Here is a 20,484-nt window from a genome sequence, read left to right on the forward strand (position 1 = left end):
TGTATCTCTGCTCTTATCTAACACAGACAAGCTGTAGATCTCTCTGTCAGCCCGGATTTGATATTCTTCACGAGTCCATCACAATGACAGAGACTCCATGTGAGGTGACTAGGCTACGAATTGGGCCCAGAAAGGTTTACAAGTCCGTCTACCTCCAAGCAGGACTCAAATAGAGACTGAATAAGCAAAAGATATTTATATATATAAAAAAGAAGTTACCACTGGCTCCCACTCTTCTTTCAAAGGTTTACAAGCCATGTGTTATGGCACATTCATTCGATTGAATGTGACACACCACAAAAAGCCATACTCATGTCCTGACAATTGAAATGGGGTGGGGGGTCGGGGGTGGGGCTTCCTTTTTTTTTTAAAAAAGGAAGCCGAAATAAAATCAGCTCCTGTGATTCATAGCTGACCTGCCGTACTACGCCTCAACACCAATGTCTCTTTCCAGGAACAATTATTATTCCCAAACTCTCTAGACACTAAAACATTTGGAAATCCTCCTTCACTTAAATTTTGTAGTAAATTAAAGTTTTGTTAAACTGTTGTGGGGCTAAACAAGTGGTTAAATCCACATTTTCAAAAGCCACTGGAAAATAATGACTGTCACTCTAAAAAATGTATAAAATTACACTTTAATTCTTTTGTTTCTTTCTCTTCGTGCTGCAGGACCATCTGAGCGTGTTACCTGCGAGCAGCTCCTTCAAGGTGTTGTACCAGGTGTGTGTGTGTTCTGCGGAGGCGTTGTGGAGGTGCAGCGTCTCCTCCTCCAGCCGTCTCCCTCTCCTCCTGCAGCAGAACAGAGCCACGCCAAGCACCGGTCCCCCTGACTGCTGGCCCGCCGCTCGCCGCCGCTTCACCTTCACCGCAAACACGTCGCGCAGCAGCATCACACCTGGCTGCAGCACACACGCCTCACCTGCACAGAGAGAGGTACAGTCAACACACCTGAACACAACACACCTGACTTCACTAATAACAATAATAATATTTTAGAAAACTGCTCAATATTAGTGACTTGTTTGAAATAAAGGTGATATACTAATTAATAATATATTCTGTTATTAGTTTTAAATTTTTTTAATAACTTTATTGACACTAAAGCTGCAAAGAGGAGGTGTACAAATTATTTTGTCTACCCTCTTACTACTGGTTCACCTGTGTTCACATTACATAATGTCATTAACTGTAATAATCACTAATCCATTGATCAGCACCTGTCAATCAATCAGTGTAATCAGGGAGGAATTCTGAAATCCGATTGGACGATGTACGATTAATCATCCAGTCCTCTGAGGATAATGTCAGCAGAGCTCAGACAGTGCAATCAGTTACGTAACACGCACACACACACACACACACACACACACACACACACACACACACACACACACACACACACACACACACACACACACACACACACATTTTGTCTCTGTGGCTGATGGTGCCACTAAAATTAAAAAATATCAGCAGCTCAGCAAACTTTCTGTCTGTGTGTGTGTGATCCTCTGTGATCACTCTGTGTCCCCTCTCTTAAATATGAACTTTTTTGGTGGCACTCTTCTTGAGTGGGATGGAGAATTGAATAGTTAAATTTTGTGGTCAGATCGATGAAAGCTGAACAGTTTGCTGGATTAAAGGAGCAGCTGCTGCACGGGAAGGTGAAAGCAAAACTTTAGACACAGTGCGGGATCGCAGAAAGCGCAAGTTTTCATGGGAACGGAGCCAGTTTCAGTGGCTCTAGTATCTAAAGCAGACATGATTGAGCAAACCGCGTCCCCCAGATTCACTTATGTACCCACCTCTTTTGTCAAACTGTAAAGTATAACCCATAAAAAATACGGTCAATAGAAATGATTTTTTTAAATTGTATTAATCACATATAACATAAATACTGAATAAACAAGGGTATTACTTTAAAAAAAACCCCAAAAACGACCCTTCTCATCTAGTCATAGGAAGTCAGCCACATGACATACATTCAAGGCTGTATTTAGTTGTTTTTAGCATTGTGTTTGAGGTTTTGACTGTTAGAGAAAATAAGACATATAAAGATGTCAGCGTGGATTCAGCAAACTTATTACAAACATTTTGACTAATTTCTGACATTTTATCAATCAAGTGATTAATTGAGAAAGAATATTAACCAAATTACTTGATAATGAAAAGCCCTACTTGTTTATGTACTTGACATGAATGTTTTATTTTTCATTTTTTTTATTTTGATCAAACACATTTTGGACACGTCACAGCAGGTGGATAAACATCTGCACATGAAAAAACAAACTCCTTAATGACATATTAATCCACTTTAATCATCAGGAATATTTAAATCCATCCAGATTTTTAAAAAAAAAGGTATTTATGCACCCAGATTTAAACCTTTTACAGTCCTGTTGTAGACACCATATACTGTAGTAGGGCTGCCACTTTTTATATGAAATTACAACAAATTGTGTGTTTGTTCAAATTATTTGAACTTAACTATGTGAAAAATACTGTATATAATACAACAGGCTGGATCCCAGACCAAAGTGTAACCTGTTTTATATTTACTTGGTAATAACTTTTTCATATTAGCTTCAAACACTTTTTTGGCTTTAAGTGCTGAACTATACATCATGTTTAATCTTGTATTGTTGTCTGATAAACTCAGCTATTAAAAATGGAATTTTTAATATTTTTAACTTGTCTGGCCTTTCAGTGAAGAGCTATGCAGCTCTATAATTTTAAATAAAGGCCTAATTCTGTTACTGTAATTTTATGTTTATTTAATCTATCGTAAGAACACCTTCTTAACTTGGTTTTTCTGCAATTATGGGCCACGGCAGCAGCTTGGCGTTATTGTGGACTTTTTTTTTTTTTTTTTCTTTTTTAGACAATTAACAATTGATCAACACACATCCAGTAAACCAAAAATGCCATCCCTACACAAAACATATGGTTAAAAAAAACAATCGTACATCACCTTCAAATATCCAACAACAGGTCACATATACAAAAGTTGTTTTTAAAGAAGACGGCAGGTAGAAAAAAACAAAAAACATTCCTTTCTTCTTCTCTGAGGAAATGAAATGACAAAAAGAGACGTTAGGCTGCTGCTCTGCTGCCAACATATAATAATAACAACAACAACAATAACAACAATGATAGTAATATCAGCAGTAAATATAAATTAAAAAAAAAAAACAATGCACCCCCTTCAACAGTATAAAATATGCAGTAAATAGCATTAACCCATTCAAAGGGGACAAATCCATCAGGAAATAGTTATATGTGATAATTGCTGATTACTCCCTCCTCTCTGGGAAATAGGCTCACCTCCTGCTGTTATCAAATACCAAAAACCCAAAACCACCCACCCCTCTTGCACCCGCAGAGGCCAGCATCCATATGTCAGGGTCACAGTGTGTCTGTCTGTCTGTCGTTGTTGCTTCGTTCTCAGCTCAGTGTGTTCATTTAATATTATGAATGATAAATTATTTAATACAAACACAGTCTAATATATCATCACTTTAACATATTGATGTGGTGAGCCTGTTGCATATTTACACACGCTGAAACACACTGCAACATTATCGTCCCTCAGCAGCTGCATTTGTGTCCACCCAACAAATATAGGTCCAATAACACCTCTTGTTCAACTCTGATTTGATTTACACCAACTCCTGAGAACAATATCTGACTTTATCTGTTCAATGTTCCAACTTCTTTAGATGCTCACTTTGTCAGCCTGCTGTTTGGTGCTGAGCAGGTAGTTTACATCGGATTTATCAGACTTTGTTTAAAGAAAACAGCTGCCTGCTGCTGAAAAGTGGTGAAAAAGATCTAAAAGAATAAATGCAGCATTGAATCAACACTGTGCAAGAGGCTAAAAGAAAGCTCTACACTGTAAAATCTGACAAGTTGATTTTACTTAAAAACATCGAGGAAACAGATTGCCTTTAAAATTGTGAGTAAATGTGTAACTATTAATCTTAATTTATGTTTATTGTATATCAGGTTTACTGTAAGTTTACTTATTTACTTATTTTTTTAAGTTGCAACTTCAGTAAACCAAGTCTACTGTGCTATATATCTGTCATATTTGTATTTTCTTAAACATGTTAACAAAACAGAAATCGCAGAAATCGTTGTTATAACCTTGAACTCAGAGTTTACCTGTGCATCACAATAACTTTTTACTTGCACCCTTCAGTTTTTACTCTCTGTCATTAAATAGAGCAGCATCAACAAGAAGAGTTCAGCAAAGAAAATATCAGGATGGATTTTGATCTGCTTTATTTTAGCCGACACCTATCAATTAAAATAAGCCCACATCACTCGTCCTTCATTTCTATCCATTGTTTTCTTTCTCTGTACATCACATTTCATCTAAAACCAAAAAATGAATTAACGAAAAGAAAATAATAGAGAGAGAGAGAGAGAGAGAGAGAGAGAGAGAGACATATTTTCCATCTAGCCCAATAAAGACGACACTGATCTGAGCTGACAGAACCTACAGAGTCGCTGCACACACACACACACACACACACACACACACACACACACACACACACTCTCACACACACACACACATATGCATACAGTGTATTGCCCATCACAGGTAGCATGTTGGTTGGTTCCAGATGGAGATGAGTTTCCCATCATGCCCTCGCCGACCCACTGTGCCAATGCACACTCACACACACACGCACGCACACACAAATAAATATATAACATATGTTATGTTGTTATTAGTATAATTGAAAGGCCCTTGTACCAACTTCCATTGAGTCATTGAAGGCTTCATCTTCTTATGATTAAAAATATAACACTGAAAACATAATTACATCCAAAAAAATAATAACCATGTAGGGACGTCCCCTCAACAAACACACACACACACACACACACACACACACACACACACACACACACACACACACACACACACACACACACACACACACACACACACAGTGGCAGTCCGGTTTCATGGTGACCAGGCCATGTGGCTCACTGTGGGGAGTTATTGATCATAATTTACACACACACACACACACACACACACACACACACACACACACACACACTTCTTCAGTGCCACTCATGACATTGATCATGTAAACTGCTCTATCAAAAATATTTGCAACAGGATTTTTTTTTGTATATCGTGCAGCCCTATTCAGAAACCAGGGGCACCCAAAATGTCTCCACCCATTTTGAAACTCTAATGAATGCTGTTCGCATGTTTAGTCCACGTTTCATTTGAAATTCTTTCATACTACTGCAGGTTTAACACCTGAGTGAGTGTGTGTGTGTGTGTGTGTGTGTGTGTGTGTGTGTGTGTGTGTTTGTGTCTGACAGCTCAGGTCTACCTAACAGAGAGAGACAGGCTGCTGGGTGAGACGGGATGAATTCATGTGTACAAATAAACAACAACAGCTGATCCATTTATATAGAAATATCTGATCAACACACACACACACACACACACACACACACACACACACACACACACACACACACACACACACAGCATGCTGACTGTGTGTGTGTGTGTGTATGAGTGTGTGTGTTAATCTTCTCACACTGAGAGACTCTAATAACCCCCCATGGGCCGAACCAACTGCTCTATACTACTGCCAACACACACACACACACACACACACACACACACACACACACACACACAGAGTGCTGGCTTAATGACATTAGTTTGGATGAAATACAGCAAAACAGATTGGCTTCAACATGCACACACAAGCGCGCGCGCACACACACACACACACACACACACACACACACACACACACACTGTAGTTACACCTTCATCCTGCTCCACTAACCAGTTCTGTCTGAATGGACTTCAACCAAAAACAAAACATACAACAAAGAACATTGTTACTGTGTGTTTCAAGGAGCCGTCACACTTCTTAAAGCTCCAGTTTGTAGGATTTAGGGGCATCGATTAGCAGAAATGTTTTAGAATATTCATAACTGCATTTTTATTAGTTTATAATCGCCTGAAAATAGGAATTGTTGTGTTTGTGTTACCTGGGAATGAAGCATTTATACTGAGCGTGTCCACAGACTCAGCCATGTTGTTCTACAGTAGCCCAGAGTGGACAAACCAATAACTGGCTCTAGATTTGTGTTTTTGCGTTGGCTACCGTAGTTTTTCCACACGCTTGGCCCAGACGTACCAGGACTATTAAGTTTCACACATGTGCAGGATAAAAACTAAAACGTGTCTTTAATGTGTGCGTTTCAGTTGTGTTTCGTTTTAGAAAGCTGGAGGTTAATCTAGCTTGATATCGAGCTTCTGCTACTTCCTGTAATCACAGGAGAAAGGATGTCTTTCTGCCAGCTTCTGCTGTGATCAGAGCTGCAGGGGACCGCCATGGCTGAGAGGCAGTATGAGAGATGGGGGTGGTGGTGGTCCTGCTCAGAGGCCTGCACCTGCAGTCAGTCCAGGCAGAAAGGGTTGAGATAGACTTGACTTTGACTTCACGTCTACACTTGAAGCGAGGATGTGTAGATTGCTGCTTGTGATCACCAACATTTGAGCAAATATGAAATACAACGAGATCAGCTGGTCATGTTCTTGTTAAAATCGCCATGGTGACCGATGAGAATGTGTTGTTATTTCTGTTTTAGTATGTTTGGGATCTCCTGATCGGATCAAAAGGATCGGTATCAATAAAATAAGTTGAAACATGCAACTACTTGTCATGCGTTAGTCTGCAACATTCAAACAGCCTGCTGGTTAACACAAGACAGTGTCATCTCTACAGCAGCAATCCTCTGTACTACCACTCTGATTTCCAGCTTTTCAGGTTTATTTTTTAGCTTAATATAATTCATAGCTTCTTAACGTAAGACTACGCTTAGTCATAGTAAGATACCTGCTACATGCATCTGTTGTAGTGAGGAAATGGCAAAAATATCAACAAAAACAACCTGAGCTTGAGATGTAAAGAACTCATAATAAATAGGCTGTAATTATTTAAATCGCCAGCACCCATTACTTAAACAATGAGTGTGTGAGAGTGGCATGTCCACAACAGCAAGCAGCACCAGTGACCCACCGTCTGTCACAGACATGCTGTTAAGGACGGAGGGCTGTGGTCAGACTCAGTTAGGTTGCAGCAGCGAGCAATTATGCCGTCTGTGGACATTTTGGCCGGCGGACTTTGCTACAACTCGAATGTCTGTTGAAACAGGTGATGTGCTTTACGTTACAAAACCAGCCGATGGCCGAGCTGAGAGTCACACGGCTGCAACGTTTCTCTGCAACGTTCTAGGTTCATCTTCTTGCAAATCTTTGGTCTAAACTGGGCTTTACTCTATTACACATGGCCCTGTTCACCATGGCAGAGGCTTATTACTATTGTGTAACGCACCAATCATTCAGTACAGGGGCCATCTGCCCCCCCACTTTACACCTCTGGCCCACATGCGTTTAAAGCCAGGGACTGCTATATGGTAGTTGGAGTCATCCTATCACATGATGGTCTCTAGTTTATTAAATAAAAGGGGTGACACGAAATGTTTTAACAATGATATGATGCATGTTATGATATATGGTTGGCGATACAATACAAGAAGATCTATGGGCTCATTTAGAGCCTTATGTTATGGTACAATTCAGTGACTAGAAATCGATATAGTAATTTTTTTGCCAAAAATAGAGGAAAAGAAAAAACCTATTTCTTTGCATTGGAAAAGCATGATACACTGAACTACACAAACATTCAGTGCAAGGCCTCTTTTCAATGTGTGTGAAATAAACACCTGGATACTGGATAGCAGAGGTCATGATTCAACAGGTTTTTTTGCAAGGTAATCAGAGATAAATCAACATAATAAGTTAACAAAATAATTACCATTGTATTTGATCTTGTATCTGCATATTTTGCAAACAGCAAAAGTTTTATCAAGAACGTTTCCATTTTTACAAAAGCCAAAATGTGTCTAAACGCAAATGCAGACTCAAAAATCTCTCCGTCAGTGTTGCCCTGGTGCTTCCCTGCCATGACCCGCCATTATCTGATATAACGCTGCTGAGTGCTCATGCCATACCCACGCCCTAAACAGCGGAGAATTGGGGAAGTCTTCTGTTTAAAGTTTGGGGAAATTAGTTATTACGAACATAGTATAAGCCGACATCACTGACAGGTGTTTGCATTTATAAATTGCGACACATTGCATTGTTAGCAGAAATAGTGTACACACCTTGGTTGAAAGGATCTGACACAAACAGCATCATAACTCTATTAATACTGCGTGTGTGTGTGTGTGTGTGTGTGTGTGTGTGTGTGTGTGTGTGCGTCCAGATGTCATGTTTAAGGTGGTCTCACTCGCAGCATGACAGCACTTCTCCATTACAGCACCAGCTGCCTCGACATTCACACAGCCTGCCTGTCTGACGCCTGATCACCATGACAACCAGTCACCATGTTACCTGACCTGTGGGGTTCTCCGGGGTGATGGGGGTCCACGTCAGTCTGGTTCTGGTGAGCAGGACATCGTGACTCTTCTTCCCCAGTTTGAAAATCCCACGCAGCACAACACACTCACTGAAACACACAAAAGTTTAATTCAACCAATCAGATTCTAAATATTTTGTCATTTATGTCTCAATAAAATGACTTAAAAAATCAATTATAAAGTCATAATGATGGGAGTAGTGAAATGCATTTTGGGATGCATCAATCAATTAATTAATTAATACTCTAAAAGGGAGGATACATTCTTTTAGTTTTGCTTTGGTAAAGTTTTGACTGCAGGGCTTTTACTTTGAAAGAGGTCCTGACGCTTGTTGACACTTAAACTGAAATTAACGTTTTTCTGTTTTTTCCTCTGATTCGTTAATTTCGTTGTATGAACCAAGAGCTCTCCGTGGTTCTCTATAGAACCTGAAAGAACCCTTCAGAACAAACACTCACCTCTGCTCCTCTTCCTCCTCCACCTGTTGCTGCTCCTCATCCTCCCGCTTCTCCTTCTTCTTCCTCGCGCTCCGTTTCTCTTTCCTCTTCTTCTTCTTCCTCCGCGTGCTGTCTCTCTGCTCTCCTTGGTGCTCCTCCTCGGGCTCCGACATGTTCACCAACGAACAAACAAACAAACAAACTCGATTATGAGTTTGTTTCTCTTTGATAAACAACTCGGTAGATAAACATACGGTAAGCTAATCACAGGTTTATGTTGTATTTCCGGCGTGCCGTCGCTATGGAGACGGCAGCAGCTCTGCCGGTGGACTTGGGCACGCGCAGACCCACCGTCGTCGAATCAGCGGCCGTGCGCGCTCCCGCGTGTATCCTTAATCAAGGCGGGAGTGCGCACACGTTGAGTAAACTGTCGATCAGTTTATGATCGACTTACACCGTTCTGATCGATTTTGTCCCAGTGTTTGCAGTTGTAAGGCATGGCAACTTTATTTGTAAAGCACATTTCATACAACAGGGCAATTCAAAGTGTTTTACAGAGCAATAACATATAAAAACATAATAAAGGATACAGGTTTACAATAAAATAGTAAACAGATAAAATGTTAAAGGTAAAATGAATTAATAATGATTTTTAAAAAATGAAATAAAAATTACCATTAAAAATAGCAAAAGTGCAAAGAGTAAAAGATAATTTAAAATGGTATAAAATCCAGTTGGAAAATAGGTTTGTATGGGGTGGAGTAGGCATTGTTTAAAAAAAATTAATGTTTGTAGTTGGAACTAACTAATACATTTAGTCAGTCACACTTTTGAGGTAGGACTACTTGTGACCAACTTCAATTGAGTTTCCCATTTTATGTGACTATAAGGCCTAACCTCTGTGGAGTTACTGAGCATATTTTGAAATCTGAGCAAACTGGTTTGGTTTTTTTACATGAACATGGGAGAAAGGCAATGAGCACTGAAAGGTGAAATTACCCCAAATCTACCTGAAAAAAAATTACCTGAAAGTGAGTAAAATAAATACATTTGTATTTTTATTTTTTTGAAGTCCTAAAAGAAAGTTTTTAAAAAAGGCATGAAAAAGACCTGAAAAACTTAAAAAAGAAAAGAAATTATAAAAATTTTGTAACATAATTTCAAATAAGTAATTTTGATCATTTTAAATATAGTTTTCCCCTAGGTTTTTTTCTTTTTTTCCCCAGTCATTTTTTTCCATTAAAAAAAAATAAATTATGTACTAAATTTGATCACTTATGAAGCATTTATTGCTAAGTTGCCCTTTGCCTTGTTCCCATGTTTTTGGAAGAAATTGCACCAAACAAACACAGGTCTTTCACTCAGGAGACAAAAAACATATTTATTTTTACTTTTTCTTAATATAACAAAGTTTTGTTGCCTAAACCTAACAGTGACCCTTTCACATACAGACTTAACGGGACACCTTATCAGACGATGAGTGGGCGTGACAAAGCATCCGTATTTGACAACCTGCGAATGAGAAGGTTTTGATTTCCTGTTATAAAGAAATAACTTGGTGAGTGGAGGTGAGTCCATTATTGTTTCTTCTGTCTTGTCCACTGACTTTTTAAATACTCCTCCCTGTTTTTAAGTGTGTTTGTAGTCAGTTTAACCCACGGTTTCAGTTAGGTTAACCATTCAGTTAACTGTTATTATTTGCTTTTAATTATACCAGGATCACTGATTGTTAAAGAAGTCCTCCCATATGATTATAACAGACACCTGCCAACCAATCAGAGCGCAGGATGCTCCCTGGCTGTGGCATAAACACCATATTATGTGTGTGTGTGTGTTGATGACAGATGGCTGAGTTTAAGCTGCATTAATCAGTGTTATGATCAGCCAACAGACTGAAACACAAACCCTCTATATACATACAACAGCTAATGCTACAGTTAATACTGCTAATGCTGCGGCTGCTGCAGTAGTATTGTGAGTGTAAATAAAACATCTAAAAAAAAGCAATTTTCATTTCATTTCCAGATCTTCATATTTATCTGTAAGTGCTTTGTTATTGAATTTAAAGTGGCTTGTCTTAACATTATCACAAAAATAATTTCTTTAGAAGATATACTTTCAGTAGATAAGTGTTATTAAGATAGCTTCTGCTCAATTTAAAGAGGATGAATCTTTATGCCGCAGTCTGACTTTCTATTATTATTATTCCACTTTAACAGGGAAGCTAAATGGTGGGATATGGCCACCATATTGTCCCTGTTGACTTACACACACACACACACACACACACACACACACACTCAGTAGGACAGCAGTGTGTATGGAGGGGGCTCTCATGCATAAACGAGATCATTTTCATAAATTAAAATCTTGCCTGCAGAACGAACATCTGTGCCCTTCACACACACACACACACACACACACACACACACACACACACACACACACACACACACACACACACAGTGATTCTGGTTTCGTCCTTCAGTCGCTGAGATAATGTTGTTAACGTGTTAACAGGGTTTTCTCTGTAAGGAGATATGCGTTTTCTCCTCATGTGTTTATCATTCCCGGAGCCTAAAATCCACTTTAAATAAGGCTGTTGTCACGTGGAAACCTTGAATCTGCAACACCTCAACCTTCAGTCTCATTTCAGCTGACAGTCAGAATTTTTTATGGATGTCTGCAGGTTTGGGAATTATTGGTTCTCCAATGATATTATCTAATATAAACTCACTACAGCTTAAAACGGATCTTTTGTTTACAGCCATGTGGACAGTAGGATCGTGGAACTACTTCCAAGAGCCCAACGTCTGACCAAAATACCAGAAATGGTCTGAAACTGAGGATTATTTCCACTGTCATTTAATGTGAAGATTATTTTTCTAAAGTAATTGTTTTGAAAATAGGCTATTGAAAAATGCCATCACAATATGACAGAAGCCAAAAGTATGTCTTCAATACTGTGCTTTGTCTAACTGTCTAAAATCAAAAGATATTCAGTTTACTGTCATATGAAAACCAAGAAAATAAGCAAATATTGACATTCAAACCACTGGGACCAGTGAAGTTTGGACTATCTTGCTTGTAAATTGTCTAAAATGACGAATCAATTATCAGAGTTCTTGTTAATTAACTCTATTTTAAGCTCCCTAATTAGCATTTATAAGCATATAAAATCTAATGATTGGTTTTTAAAATTAGGCCTAGATCTAAGCAGTGAGGACATTTTAAGTGTTTATAAATTATTGTTAGCCATTTTTCAACCTTTTAAATGTCGACTTTTTGACTGTCCCTTGCAATTCTACACTAAAAGCTTCTTCAAAGTGCTATAAAATATTTATGTTGTGACAACTGTGTTTTAATATCATTCATACTTAATCCTTACAGTGTCTGCAGCAGCATTTAGCATAACCAAGACTGGAGATGAAAGGGTTTATGTGACACTGACGACATATTATATGTATATCACCTGACTGCTTAGGCTTTTTGTGTTTGTGTTTTTTTCTGTATAAAAGTGTTTTTAGATATACAATGAAGAGATTCAAATTTACCTTGAACTTGACCAAATTGGAGGAGACTGTAGGAGACTAAACTAACCTGGAAAAAACTGACCACAGCGACGGTAAACTGGACTGAATGGAGGTGTTTTGTTGTTGTTTTGTTGTTGTTTTGTTGTTGTTTTGTTGTTGTGTTGTTGTTGATGAACAGAGTCTCTCAGTTTTAATCACATTGAAATCCTTTTAATAAAAGGCCTTTATAAACATCTATCTTATAAAATATGAACAAGAGTCACATGAAATGTTAACAGAACGCTACAGGAACGTTATAAAAAGCAAAAAGTAAAAACCACATAAACAACATGAACACTTCGGCCCAACGCCGGCCCAAAACCGGCCCGATGACGGCTTGACGCCGCCTCACACACTGACCCAAAAATAGAGAAATCTTTATTCTTTTAACATTTGGAATTATCAGCTGAGCGTCGCTCAGTTTTTAACAAAATTGCATAGTTTCCTCCAGATTATTGCTCATTGATTATTGATTATTTTTTAGTGATAAAATGGATAATAACGAGACATTCAGAGAGCGTCTCCTGCAGGATGAAGCGCTACAAAGAAGGTTACATCATCAACGTGACATTGTCATCGACGTCACCGCCCTCGTGATGAGGAGGAGTCGTAGAGCCTGGCGCAGACAGACAGAAGAAGAGAAAGAAGGAAAGACAGCGATGAAATGACAAATACAGTCTGACCCTCCATTTAACTGTCTCTCTGTTCGTCTCTCTGTCTTCAGCAGTCTCTCAGTCCTTCGTCCTCCTCTTCCTCAGGATTCGTGAAAGATGGCGTTCAGCTGGGCGTTCATCATCCGCTCATGGTGTGTGTGTCCGTCAAAACCCATCAGCCCGTCCACCTGCATCTCCCCGCACCGTGGGTTGGACCCCCCGCCGCCATAGATGGCAGGATGTCCCCCAGCTCCTCCTCCTCCGTAGTGAACGCTGAAGGAGAAACTTTTGTCGTACTCTGCAGCTGCGACGGACTCGTGCTTGAAGGACGAGAAGTTCCCGTTGATGCTGAGTGGCGGGCTGAGGGGCGGATCAAACGCTGGACCGTCTGACACCAGGACGCCATCAAAGAAGGGCTCCAGCGGGCCGTAGGGTTGACCTTTGACCTGGTGGAAGATGTGGGAGGGCTCCATGTTGCCGTATGGCGGGCTGGGCAGGCCGGCCGTCAGCCCGGGGCTCTGGTAGGAGTAGTGTCCAGGATAGGTGGCAGCGCCCGCGGGGGGAAGGTGAACCGGCAGGTCGGGCGTCTGCTCCGGCAGGAAGGTCCGAGGATTGAGCTGCAGGCAGCCCGCCACCAGGTTAGTGGTCGGCTGAGACAGACCTGAGAGAGGAGAGAAACAGAATCATCAGTCAATACTGATCAATAAATCAAAGCTCTCTAACGCAGTGATGCTCAACTTGCTTTGCCTGGGGGAAACTTTTGCAAGTTTGCAACTTTGCAAGTTGAGTATCACTGATCCAAGGCCATCAAGCTGTCTAAGGCCGGAGATATTCTCACTTTTTAACCCTTTGAAACCTGAGAAAATGGGCTTGATTTCTGTCAAAAACATTGAAAGGAGGCAATGAGCAACTTAAGAAAGAAAAATTTGTAAAAAAAGTAATTAGTAAATTAGTAAGAAGTTACAAAAAAACCTAAAATTAGCTTGAAAGAAGAAGAAGATTGAAAGAACAAAAAATAAAAAATGATCTGGAAAAAGTGCTAAAATAAAATGATACTTACATAAATACTAATAATGAATTAATTTTTTTAAACCTAATTGTATATATAGAATTACAAATTTTCTTGCCATTTTTTCCAGTTATTTCATCATTTTTAAGTGCCTCTGTTTCTCTTTTTAGGGCAATGTTAAGGTCATTTTCTTGTCCTCTATTTTTTTGCAGTCTGCTGGAAATCTTTTGCCAAGTTGCTGATTTCCTCTTTTCCCATTTGTTTGAAAAAAATCAAACCATTTTCAAATGCTTAAATGCTTGTAAACTTGTAAACTGATGTCCAGGTTTCGTAGGGTTAACCACATATTCAAAAAGCTGCAGTTCCTCTAACGGGCACTTGAGGCAGGCTTCAGTAGACAACAGGCTGCATCATGAATGAAATTGTCTAGGAAACACAAATTTGCTCTATAAGTGCGCATTGCATCTAGAGGACACGTAAAGTTCAACAAAGTGAGGCAGGTGAAGCAGCCATCATGCACACGTAAATAAAAGAAAAAATAGTTTCGGACAAAATGTTTGTTCAGTATATAAAAATATTCTTATTTTGTTATAAAGTGGCCCCAGTGGCGCTCCCAGCTTTAGCACTAGCGGGTAAATTGACACTGACCTTTGCAGAGCGCCTGAACGAAGCTCATGAGGTCGGGTGCCTTGCCGGAGCGCAGGACCTCGCTCAGGGCCCAGATGTAGTTCTTGGCGAGGCGGAGTGTCTCGATCTTTGACAGTTTCTGGGTTTTGGAGTAACAAGGGACGACTTTCCGCAGACTCTCCAGAGCGTCGTTCAGCCCATGCATGCGGTTCCTCTCCCGGGCGTTAGCTTTCATCCGACGGACCTTAAACCTGCAGAAACACAAAGCGGATTCATTGTTAGCCATATTAAGTATTATCAGCTTCACTAGGAAGGAAGTGTGCGCAAAGTCGTTTGTAGCTAAACAAAACCGTTAGTGGTTAGCGTGTTAGATTACAGCCATTTTGGTGCAGATTACAGCTCAGTGAAACCTACAGTATGACTGATAGTTCGAAACCTCAGCAAATTGGCTGGATTTCTTTCAGTCATGGGAAAAAGGAAATGAGCAATGAAAGAATAAATGACACAAAATTAAAAAGAAATTAGTATAAAGGACAAGAAATTACCTAAAAATGAGTAAAACAACAAAACAACAACAATAGAAAAAAGGCAAACTAGACTTGTAAAAGTGCTTAAGAGTTCAGAATAATTCTGTAGCATAATTTTAAATATGTAATTATAAATATATATTTTTCCCCCTTGCTTTTTTCTTTTTTTCCACAAGATATTTTTCTTAGATTTTTAAAAACAATTTTCTAAATCTGTTGATTTTGTGCAATTTGTGGAACATTTCTTACCAAGTCGCTTATCGCCTCTTTGTCCCCGTGTCTTTTAAAGAAATCACACCAGGGTTCAAAGGTTTAATTACTAGTGATGTCGCTCCAGTTTTCAATTTGCAAAAATTTGGGGAAATTACTGTCAACATTTGACTTTATTCAAGAATTCACACTGCAAAGGAAACTGACTTTATTTTGCAAACTATTTTTCACAATCTAGTTGATGTTCAATTGATGAATATAAGATTAAAGCGCTGCGCCAATAAAAGCTCCCGCTGCTGCTGCTGAAGCTCAGTGCTGTGGGAGCTCATGCGCATGTTGCTGAATACACTTTTAAGTAACTTTTCATATTTAGCTGTCTGTAAGCCGTGCTATATATCAAAATACCTAAGTCACAAACTGCATCTGCTGCAAACAGGGTGTAGTGTTAGTTGGTGGCTGAGTGTACTGTGTTACCAAGGAGGAAGTGGGTGTACTCCCCTATATTTTCTAATGGCTCTTTTGCTGATAAGTGCTATAAATGACCAAAAAAAGAGGTGGGTATATTTGTTATACCTGCGTATACCCTCCATGACACAAGGAGCATTTCATACTTACACAGGGTTTCACAGATCCATAAAAAGTCCGAAAAGACATTGAATTAATCTAAAAATCAGGCCTTAATTTGTATTAAAATGTCTTAAATAAATCTTTCAAATGTCTTATAAATGCTCAAAAATTGGAAATGATTTTAAGAATCCCATTTCTGACATTGCATTGTAAAATTAAATTATTATTATTATTATTATTATTTTTATTAAATCTTCCAAATTCTGTCCACATGAATATCACCGAACAGTTATGTTTTATGTTACAATAAATAGTTGGTAAAAGTAAGCAATTATAAAAATTGTCAGTTTTAGTTGTAGTGAAATTGGTCTTAAATTTAATTCCAAATGACATTAAAAAGTCTTGATGATTGAATCTAATGTGTCTGAAGCTGCAGGAACCCTTTTAGAGCTGATTAATATGAATCCAAAGCTTCTTTAAGTCATCGTACTACTGTAGTCTATAAAACATGACACGTACAAAATATGCACTATAGGTAAAAAGAAAATAAGATGTTAAAAATGTTCTATTGGGAGAAGTCAGCCAGAAGAGATTAATATATTAGAGAGGAGGACGGTGGTGGCAGATCAGTTTGCAAATCACTTGTTGAATTAATCTGTAGGTGTGTGTTAGTCGCCTTTTACAGATTGTTGTTTTGCACTGGGGTTAGAGTAGTCAACCTGCAGCTATTTGGCTGTTTCTGCCCATTCCTACGGCACGTTTTTACGTATCCCACTGTGTGTTATGGTTGTATCACTTGTCACATTGATGCGTCGAGGTCAGATGCAGTTAGGATTATAAATTTACGGTAAAGTCACGGTTAGTATCTTGGATATTCTCTAAGATTATAGAGCTGTAAATTTACGTGTACAAAAAAATCACAAAGGTACTGCCACAAAGTCAAGTGACTTGGTACAAAGAGTGACAGTCTGTGGATGAGATGAGGTGTGTGATTGGGTCACTTTCACACAGGAGACTGAGGTTTGATTTCATGCATTTCAGTATTGGCTGACTTGTTATTTTCAGTTTTTATAATGTGTAAAGTTGCTGAATGTGCACAGCGTGCACAAACTCTAGCAGAATAGGTGAAGACACTCGTTTGTGTTAACGTCACATTTCGACTTTGCAAGGACACCCAATTTAGGCCCAGCCAGGTGCAAATAGCATCTGCCGTAATCTTTTCTTATTTTATGATTTAAACATTACAGCTCATTTTACTTTCCATCATTCAGCTCATTACTTAACACAGAACATCAGTATTCATAGAAAATGAATTTAAAATTAACAAAACTTAAATATTTTTGTAGTTTTTCTCCTCATGCAGCGTCAGCCTATAGAGAATGAGTTGGTATAGGAGGCACCTGTTAATCATTTTTAAGCGTGACTTTAGTTGCGATGCTTTTGGGAAACACATATTAAGCTTAGGAAGGTACATAAGACAGATTTTACTATTATCTCAGCTTGAAGATGCTTTTAGCAAATGAGGCCTTAAGACACAGGGAAGATTATGTTTTAGACTTGGACTGTGAAAGCGGGACAAGAAATGCTGAGACTTCTGGTCTGAGAGTTGCATTTTAACATATTCTCAGATCCACAAATAAGTTTTTAGATCCATCAAAAGTTAAAAAGTTATGTTTTTTAATTTTAATCACATAACAGTGGCAGTCCAAATGTTTTGTCCTATAATTATTAGATAAATAATTCTAATGTGTTATTATTGTTGCTGTTTTGATTTAATAAATTATTATTTTTTTATTTCTATTTTTTTTTACTTTTTCCAATATTTGTCAGTCCAACCCTTTGCTTTAGAGTGTCTGAATGAGTATACAGGTCAGATTTTCTTAAAATCTACATATCATGCTCCTCAGAGGATGAACCTTGAGTTTTCCCTGTAGTGCCACCCTGAGGACAGACTTAACATTTTGTGCATTTTAGCTGAAAATATTTAAAAAGACATCAGTCTCCGTCACCTCTGCAAACGAGCCTTCGTCATCTTCTTCTTCTTTGGCCCTCGCCTCTTGGGTTTGTTCTCTCCATCCTCCTCTTCCTCCTCCTCCTCATCCTCCTCTTCTTCCTCCTCCATACGGCGGAGGCTGTCCTCCTCCTCTTCCTCTACTCCTCCTCCTTCTATGGGGCTGTGAAGCTCCTGCTGCTCCTCCGACTCCACTGACGCCTGCTCCTCCCGCACAGACCTGGTCATGATGCTGATTTTCTGTTTCAGAGTAAAAGAAACAGAAGAAAAATGTTCATTAGAAAACAATTAAAAACTCAACACAGAAATGTTGCTAACAGAAAATAATTAAAACTGCTATCTTGGTTATCATATAAAACACATTCTTAAATCCATTAATAAGTTTTGAATAATGTTTTAAACGTTTAAAATTAAAAAACGGCTCAAAAAAATATTTCTCCACACTATTTTTTGCTTTTGGGAATTAAAATGTTGTTTTTGGTCTTGATTCTGTAATAATGTGATTTATAAATCCCACATTTATATGTTTTTATAATAACAAAAAGATTTATTACCATGAAACCAAACTCTAAATGCTGCATTTCAGTGAGTTAAAAAGAATCCACAGGTATACAGGTGGACAGAAATACAATTTAAAAGTAATAATAATTATTATTATGAGTTTAAAATACGTGAAAATTATGTTTTTAATGCAGCAAACTTTAAATCTGATACAAACTGGAACCTAAAAGATATAAGCAATGTAGTTTAAATATTTATTTATGCGGTTTCTAATTCAGAAAATGTATTAAATCAGTTCATGTAGGCCCGTGATAGCCTTCTTTTGTGTGCCCCAGCAGGAAAATGCAATATACGTAAAACAAAATACTGTATGTAGAAATATATACGTTAACATAATGAGACGGGTAAATTCTGACAGCATGAAGCTGCAACTCCAAGTTTAAGAAAAAAGGCTTTCTCCGGAGATTGTCCGGAGACAGAGTCACGTCCAGTTTAATCCACTTATATAGACCAAAACAGAACAAAGAATAAACAAATAGCCTAAATAAAAAATCGACTCCAATATAACCTTCACATTTATATATTTAACTGTTAATTTTTTCTTTTAAATGTTAGAAAACTTTCACAAGAACAACCTTCAAGTTCTCCGGAGAAAAACGGAATCGGTTTTGTTAATAAATTGGTCAAATCAATAGCTTTTGTCACTGAAATGAACAGTTTAAATTATTTAAAAAATGTCATTATAATTCGTCCAAGTCCGTACGAATACTGGGCCTATTTCTGTGCAATAAATAAATAGCGAAATATAGGAATTATTGTAATTAGGCTCTTAAAAACTGAAGCGGACGATGTAATAGTGTTGAAAAATGCAACTCTAAAATTGCCGTTGATTAAAAGTTGTAGTAAAAGATTCTGAACAACAATTAATATTATGATGATCATAATTATTTCCTCCCGTTTTTGCGCTGTCTGGCCCCGTTAATTTAACAGACATACGGGCTGAACACGGATAAACAAAATAAAACAACAAATAAACTAAAACAAAAAACAAAAAAAGCTTTTTAAATCAATATTTCAGAGTAGAATTAACGGTATACACGAATAAAACCTAATTAGCCTATATGAATTTAAAAGTAGGCCATTCATTCTAGGGGAAAAAATGAGAAATAAAATAAAAACAATAAAAAACTAACTAACTTGAAAAAAGAAATCTTGGTTTATTTATCTTTTTATCATAGTCATGCTGCTTTAGTTCAGATTGCTGTGGTTTTGTACAGATGAGACACATTATTAAATTCAATTAGCACTTAGAGTTTAGGCTCTTAATTTGATATTAATAATGAATGAGCTTTATCTTCCTGAAAGGTTTGAATACACACATATCTGCTGGAAACAATTAGAGGAAAAATGTATCAATCGGTTATTAGTTGTTAATCTGTAATATAAAAAGAAAGACAGATCAAAAGAAACTTACCTGTTGTAACAAGCCGCTGTTTGTCAGATCGCACGCATCCCGCGCGCTCTATGTGCGTGTCCGTGCGTGACTGTGCGTGATCTGCTCTGAGATTTCTTATGAGGTGTGTGTGGGAGGATGCCGCTTTTATACTCAGCAGACACACACACACACACACACACACACTCACACTTTGGGTTGGAGGAGTAATTAGCATATCGAGGCCACGCCCTCCCGGCACGCGCCATATGGTGCGTACGTCATTAAAACGGCCCCGGGGATCACGTGACAAATCTTCCATTTGTATCAGCCAAGGAGTCTCTCTCTCTCGCTCTCTCTCTCTCTCTGTTTTTTGTGAGGAAAGTTGACCATCTGTCGCCACATATGACCACGCATGCGCACACAAATCACCATACTCATCATGGAAGGTATCTTT

At 38.4% G+C, this 20,484-nt stretch overlaps 2 protein-coding genes and 1 long non-coding RNA gene across 12 annotated transcripts in view; 1 reads left to right on the forward strand and 2 right to left on the reverse strand.

Annotated features, from left to right (window-relative positions):
- The window catches only part of cerkl (CERK like autophagy regulator), a 34,987-nt gene extending 25,745 nt beyond the window's left edge, over positions 1-9,242 (reverse strand). The window contains exons 1-3 of the mRNA XM_088083509.1: positions 8,940-9,242; positions 8,461-8,570; positions 692-922 (exon numbers count right to left, since the gene is read on the reverse strand). Coding sequence (XP_087939635.1) covers positions 692-922; positions 8,461-8,570; positions 8,940-9,091 — 493 coding nt within the window. The 5' untranslated portion in view covers positions 9,092-9,242. The remainder of the gene's footprint in view (positions 1-691; positions 923-8,460; positions 8,571-8,939) is intronic.
- LOC121949478 (uncharacterized) overlaps positions 1-12,583 on the forward strand; it is a 36,224-nt gene extending 23,641 nt beyond the window's left edge. For 4 of the 10 annotated variants that reach the window (XR_015777693.1, XR_015777694.1, XR_015777699.1 and 1 more), the window contains exons 8-11: positions 673-936; positions 8,328-8,507; positions 10,370-10,486; positions 11,686-12,583. This is a non-coding gene — a long non-coding RNA (uncharacterized LOC121949478). The remainder of the gene's footprint in view (positions 1-672; positions 937-8,327; positions 8,508-10,369; positions 10,487-11,685) is intronic. The other 6 variants (XR_015777692.1, XR_015777695.1, XR_015777698.1 and 3 more) reach the window with 3 other exon arrangements.
- A 56-nt stretch (positions 12,584-12,639) lies between these two features.
- neurod1 (neuronal differentiation 1) lies at positions 12,640-20,206 on the reverse strand. Its single transcript, XM_042494382.2, has 4 exons — positions 20,070-20,206; positions 18,093-18,334; positions 14,801-15,030; positions 12,640-13,804 (listed from the first exon to the last, which is right to left on the reverse strand). Exons 2-4 carry the CDS (start codon positions 18,320-18,322, stop codon positions 13,245-13,247), a joined length of 1,020 nt encoding a protein of 339 aa, XP_042350316.1. The 5' UTR covers positions 18,323-18,334; positions 20,070-20,206; the 3' UTR covers positions 12,640-13,244.
- Positions 20,207-20,484: the final 278 nt, after the last annotated feature.

Source organism: Plectropomus leopardus, chromosome 10 (genome assembly GCF_026936395.1).
Source record: "Plectropomus leopardus strain MGB_pleo_1.0 chromosome 10, ASM2693639v1, whole genome shotgun sequence".
In the NCBI taxonomy this organism is placed as follows: Eukaryota; Metazoa; Chordata; class Actinopteri; order Perciformes; family Serranidae; genus Plectropomus; species Plectropomus leopardus.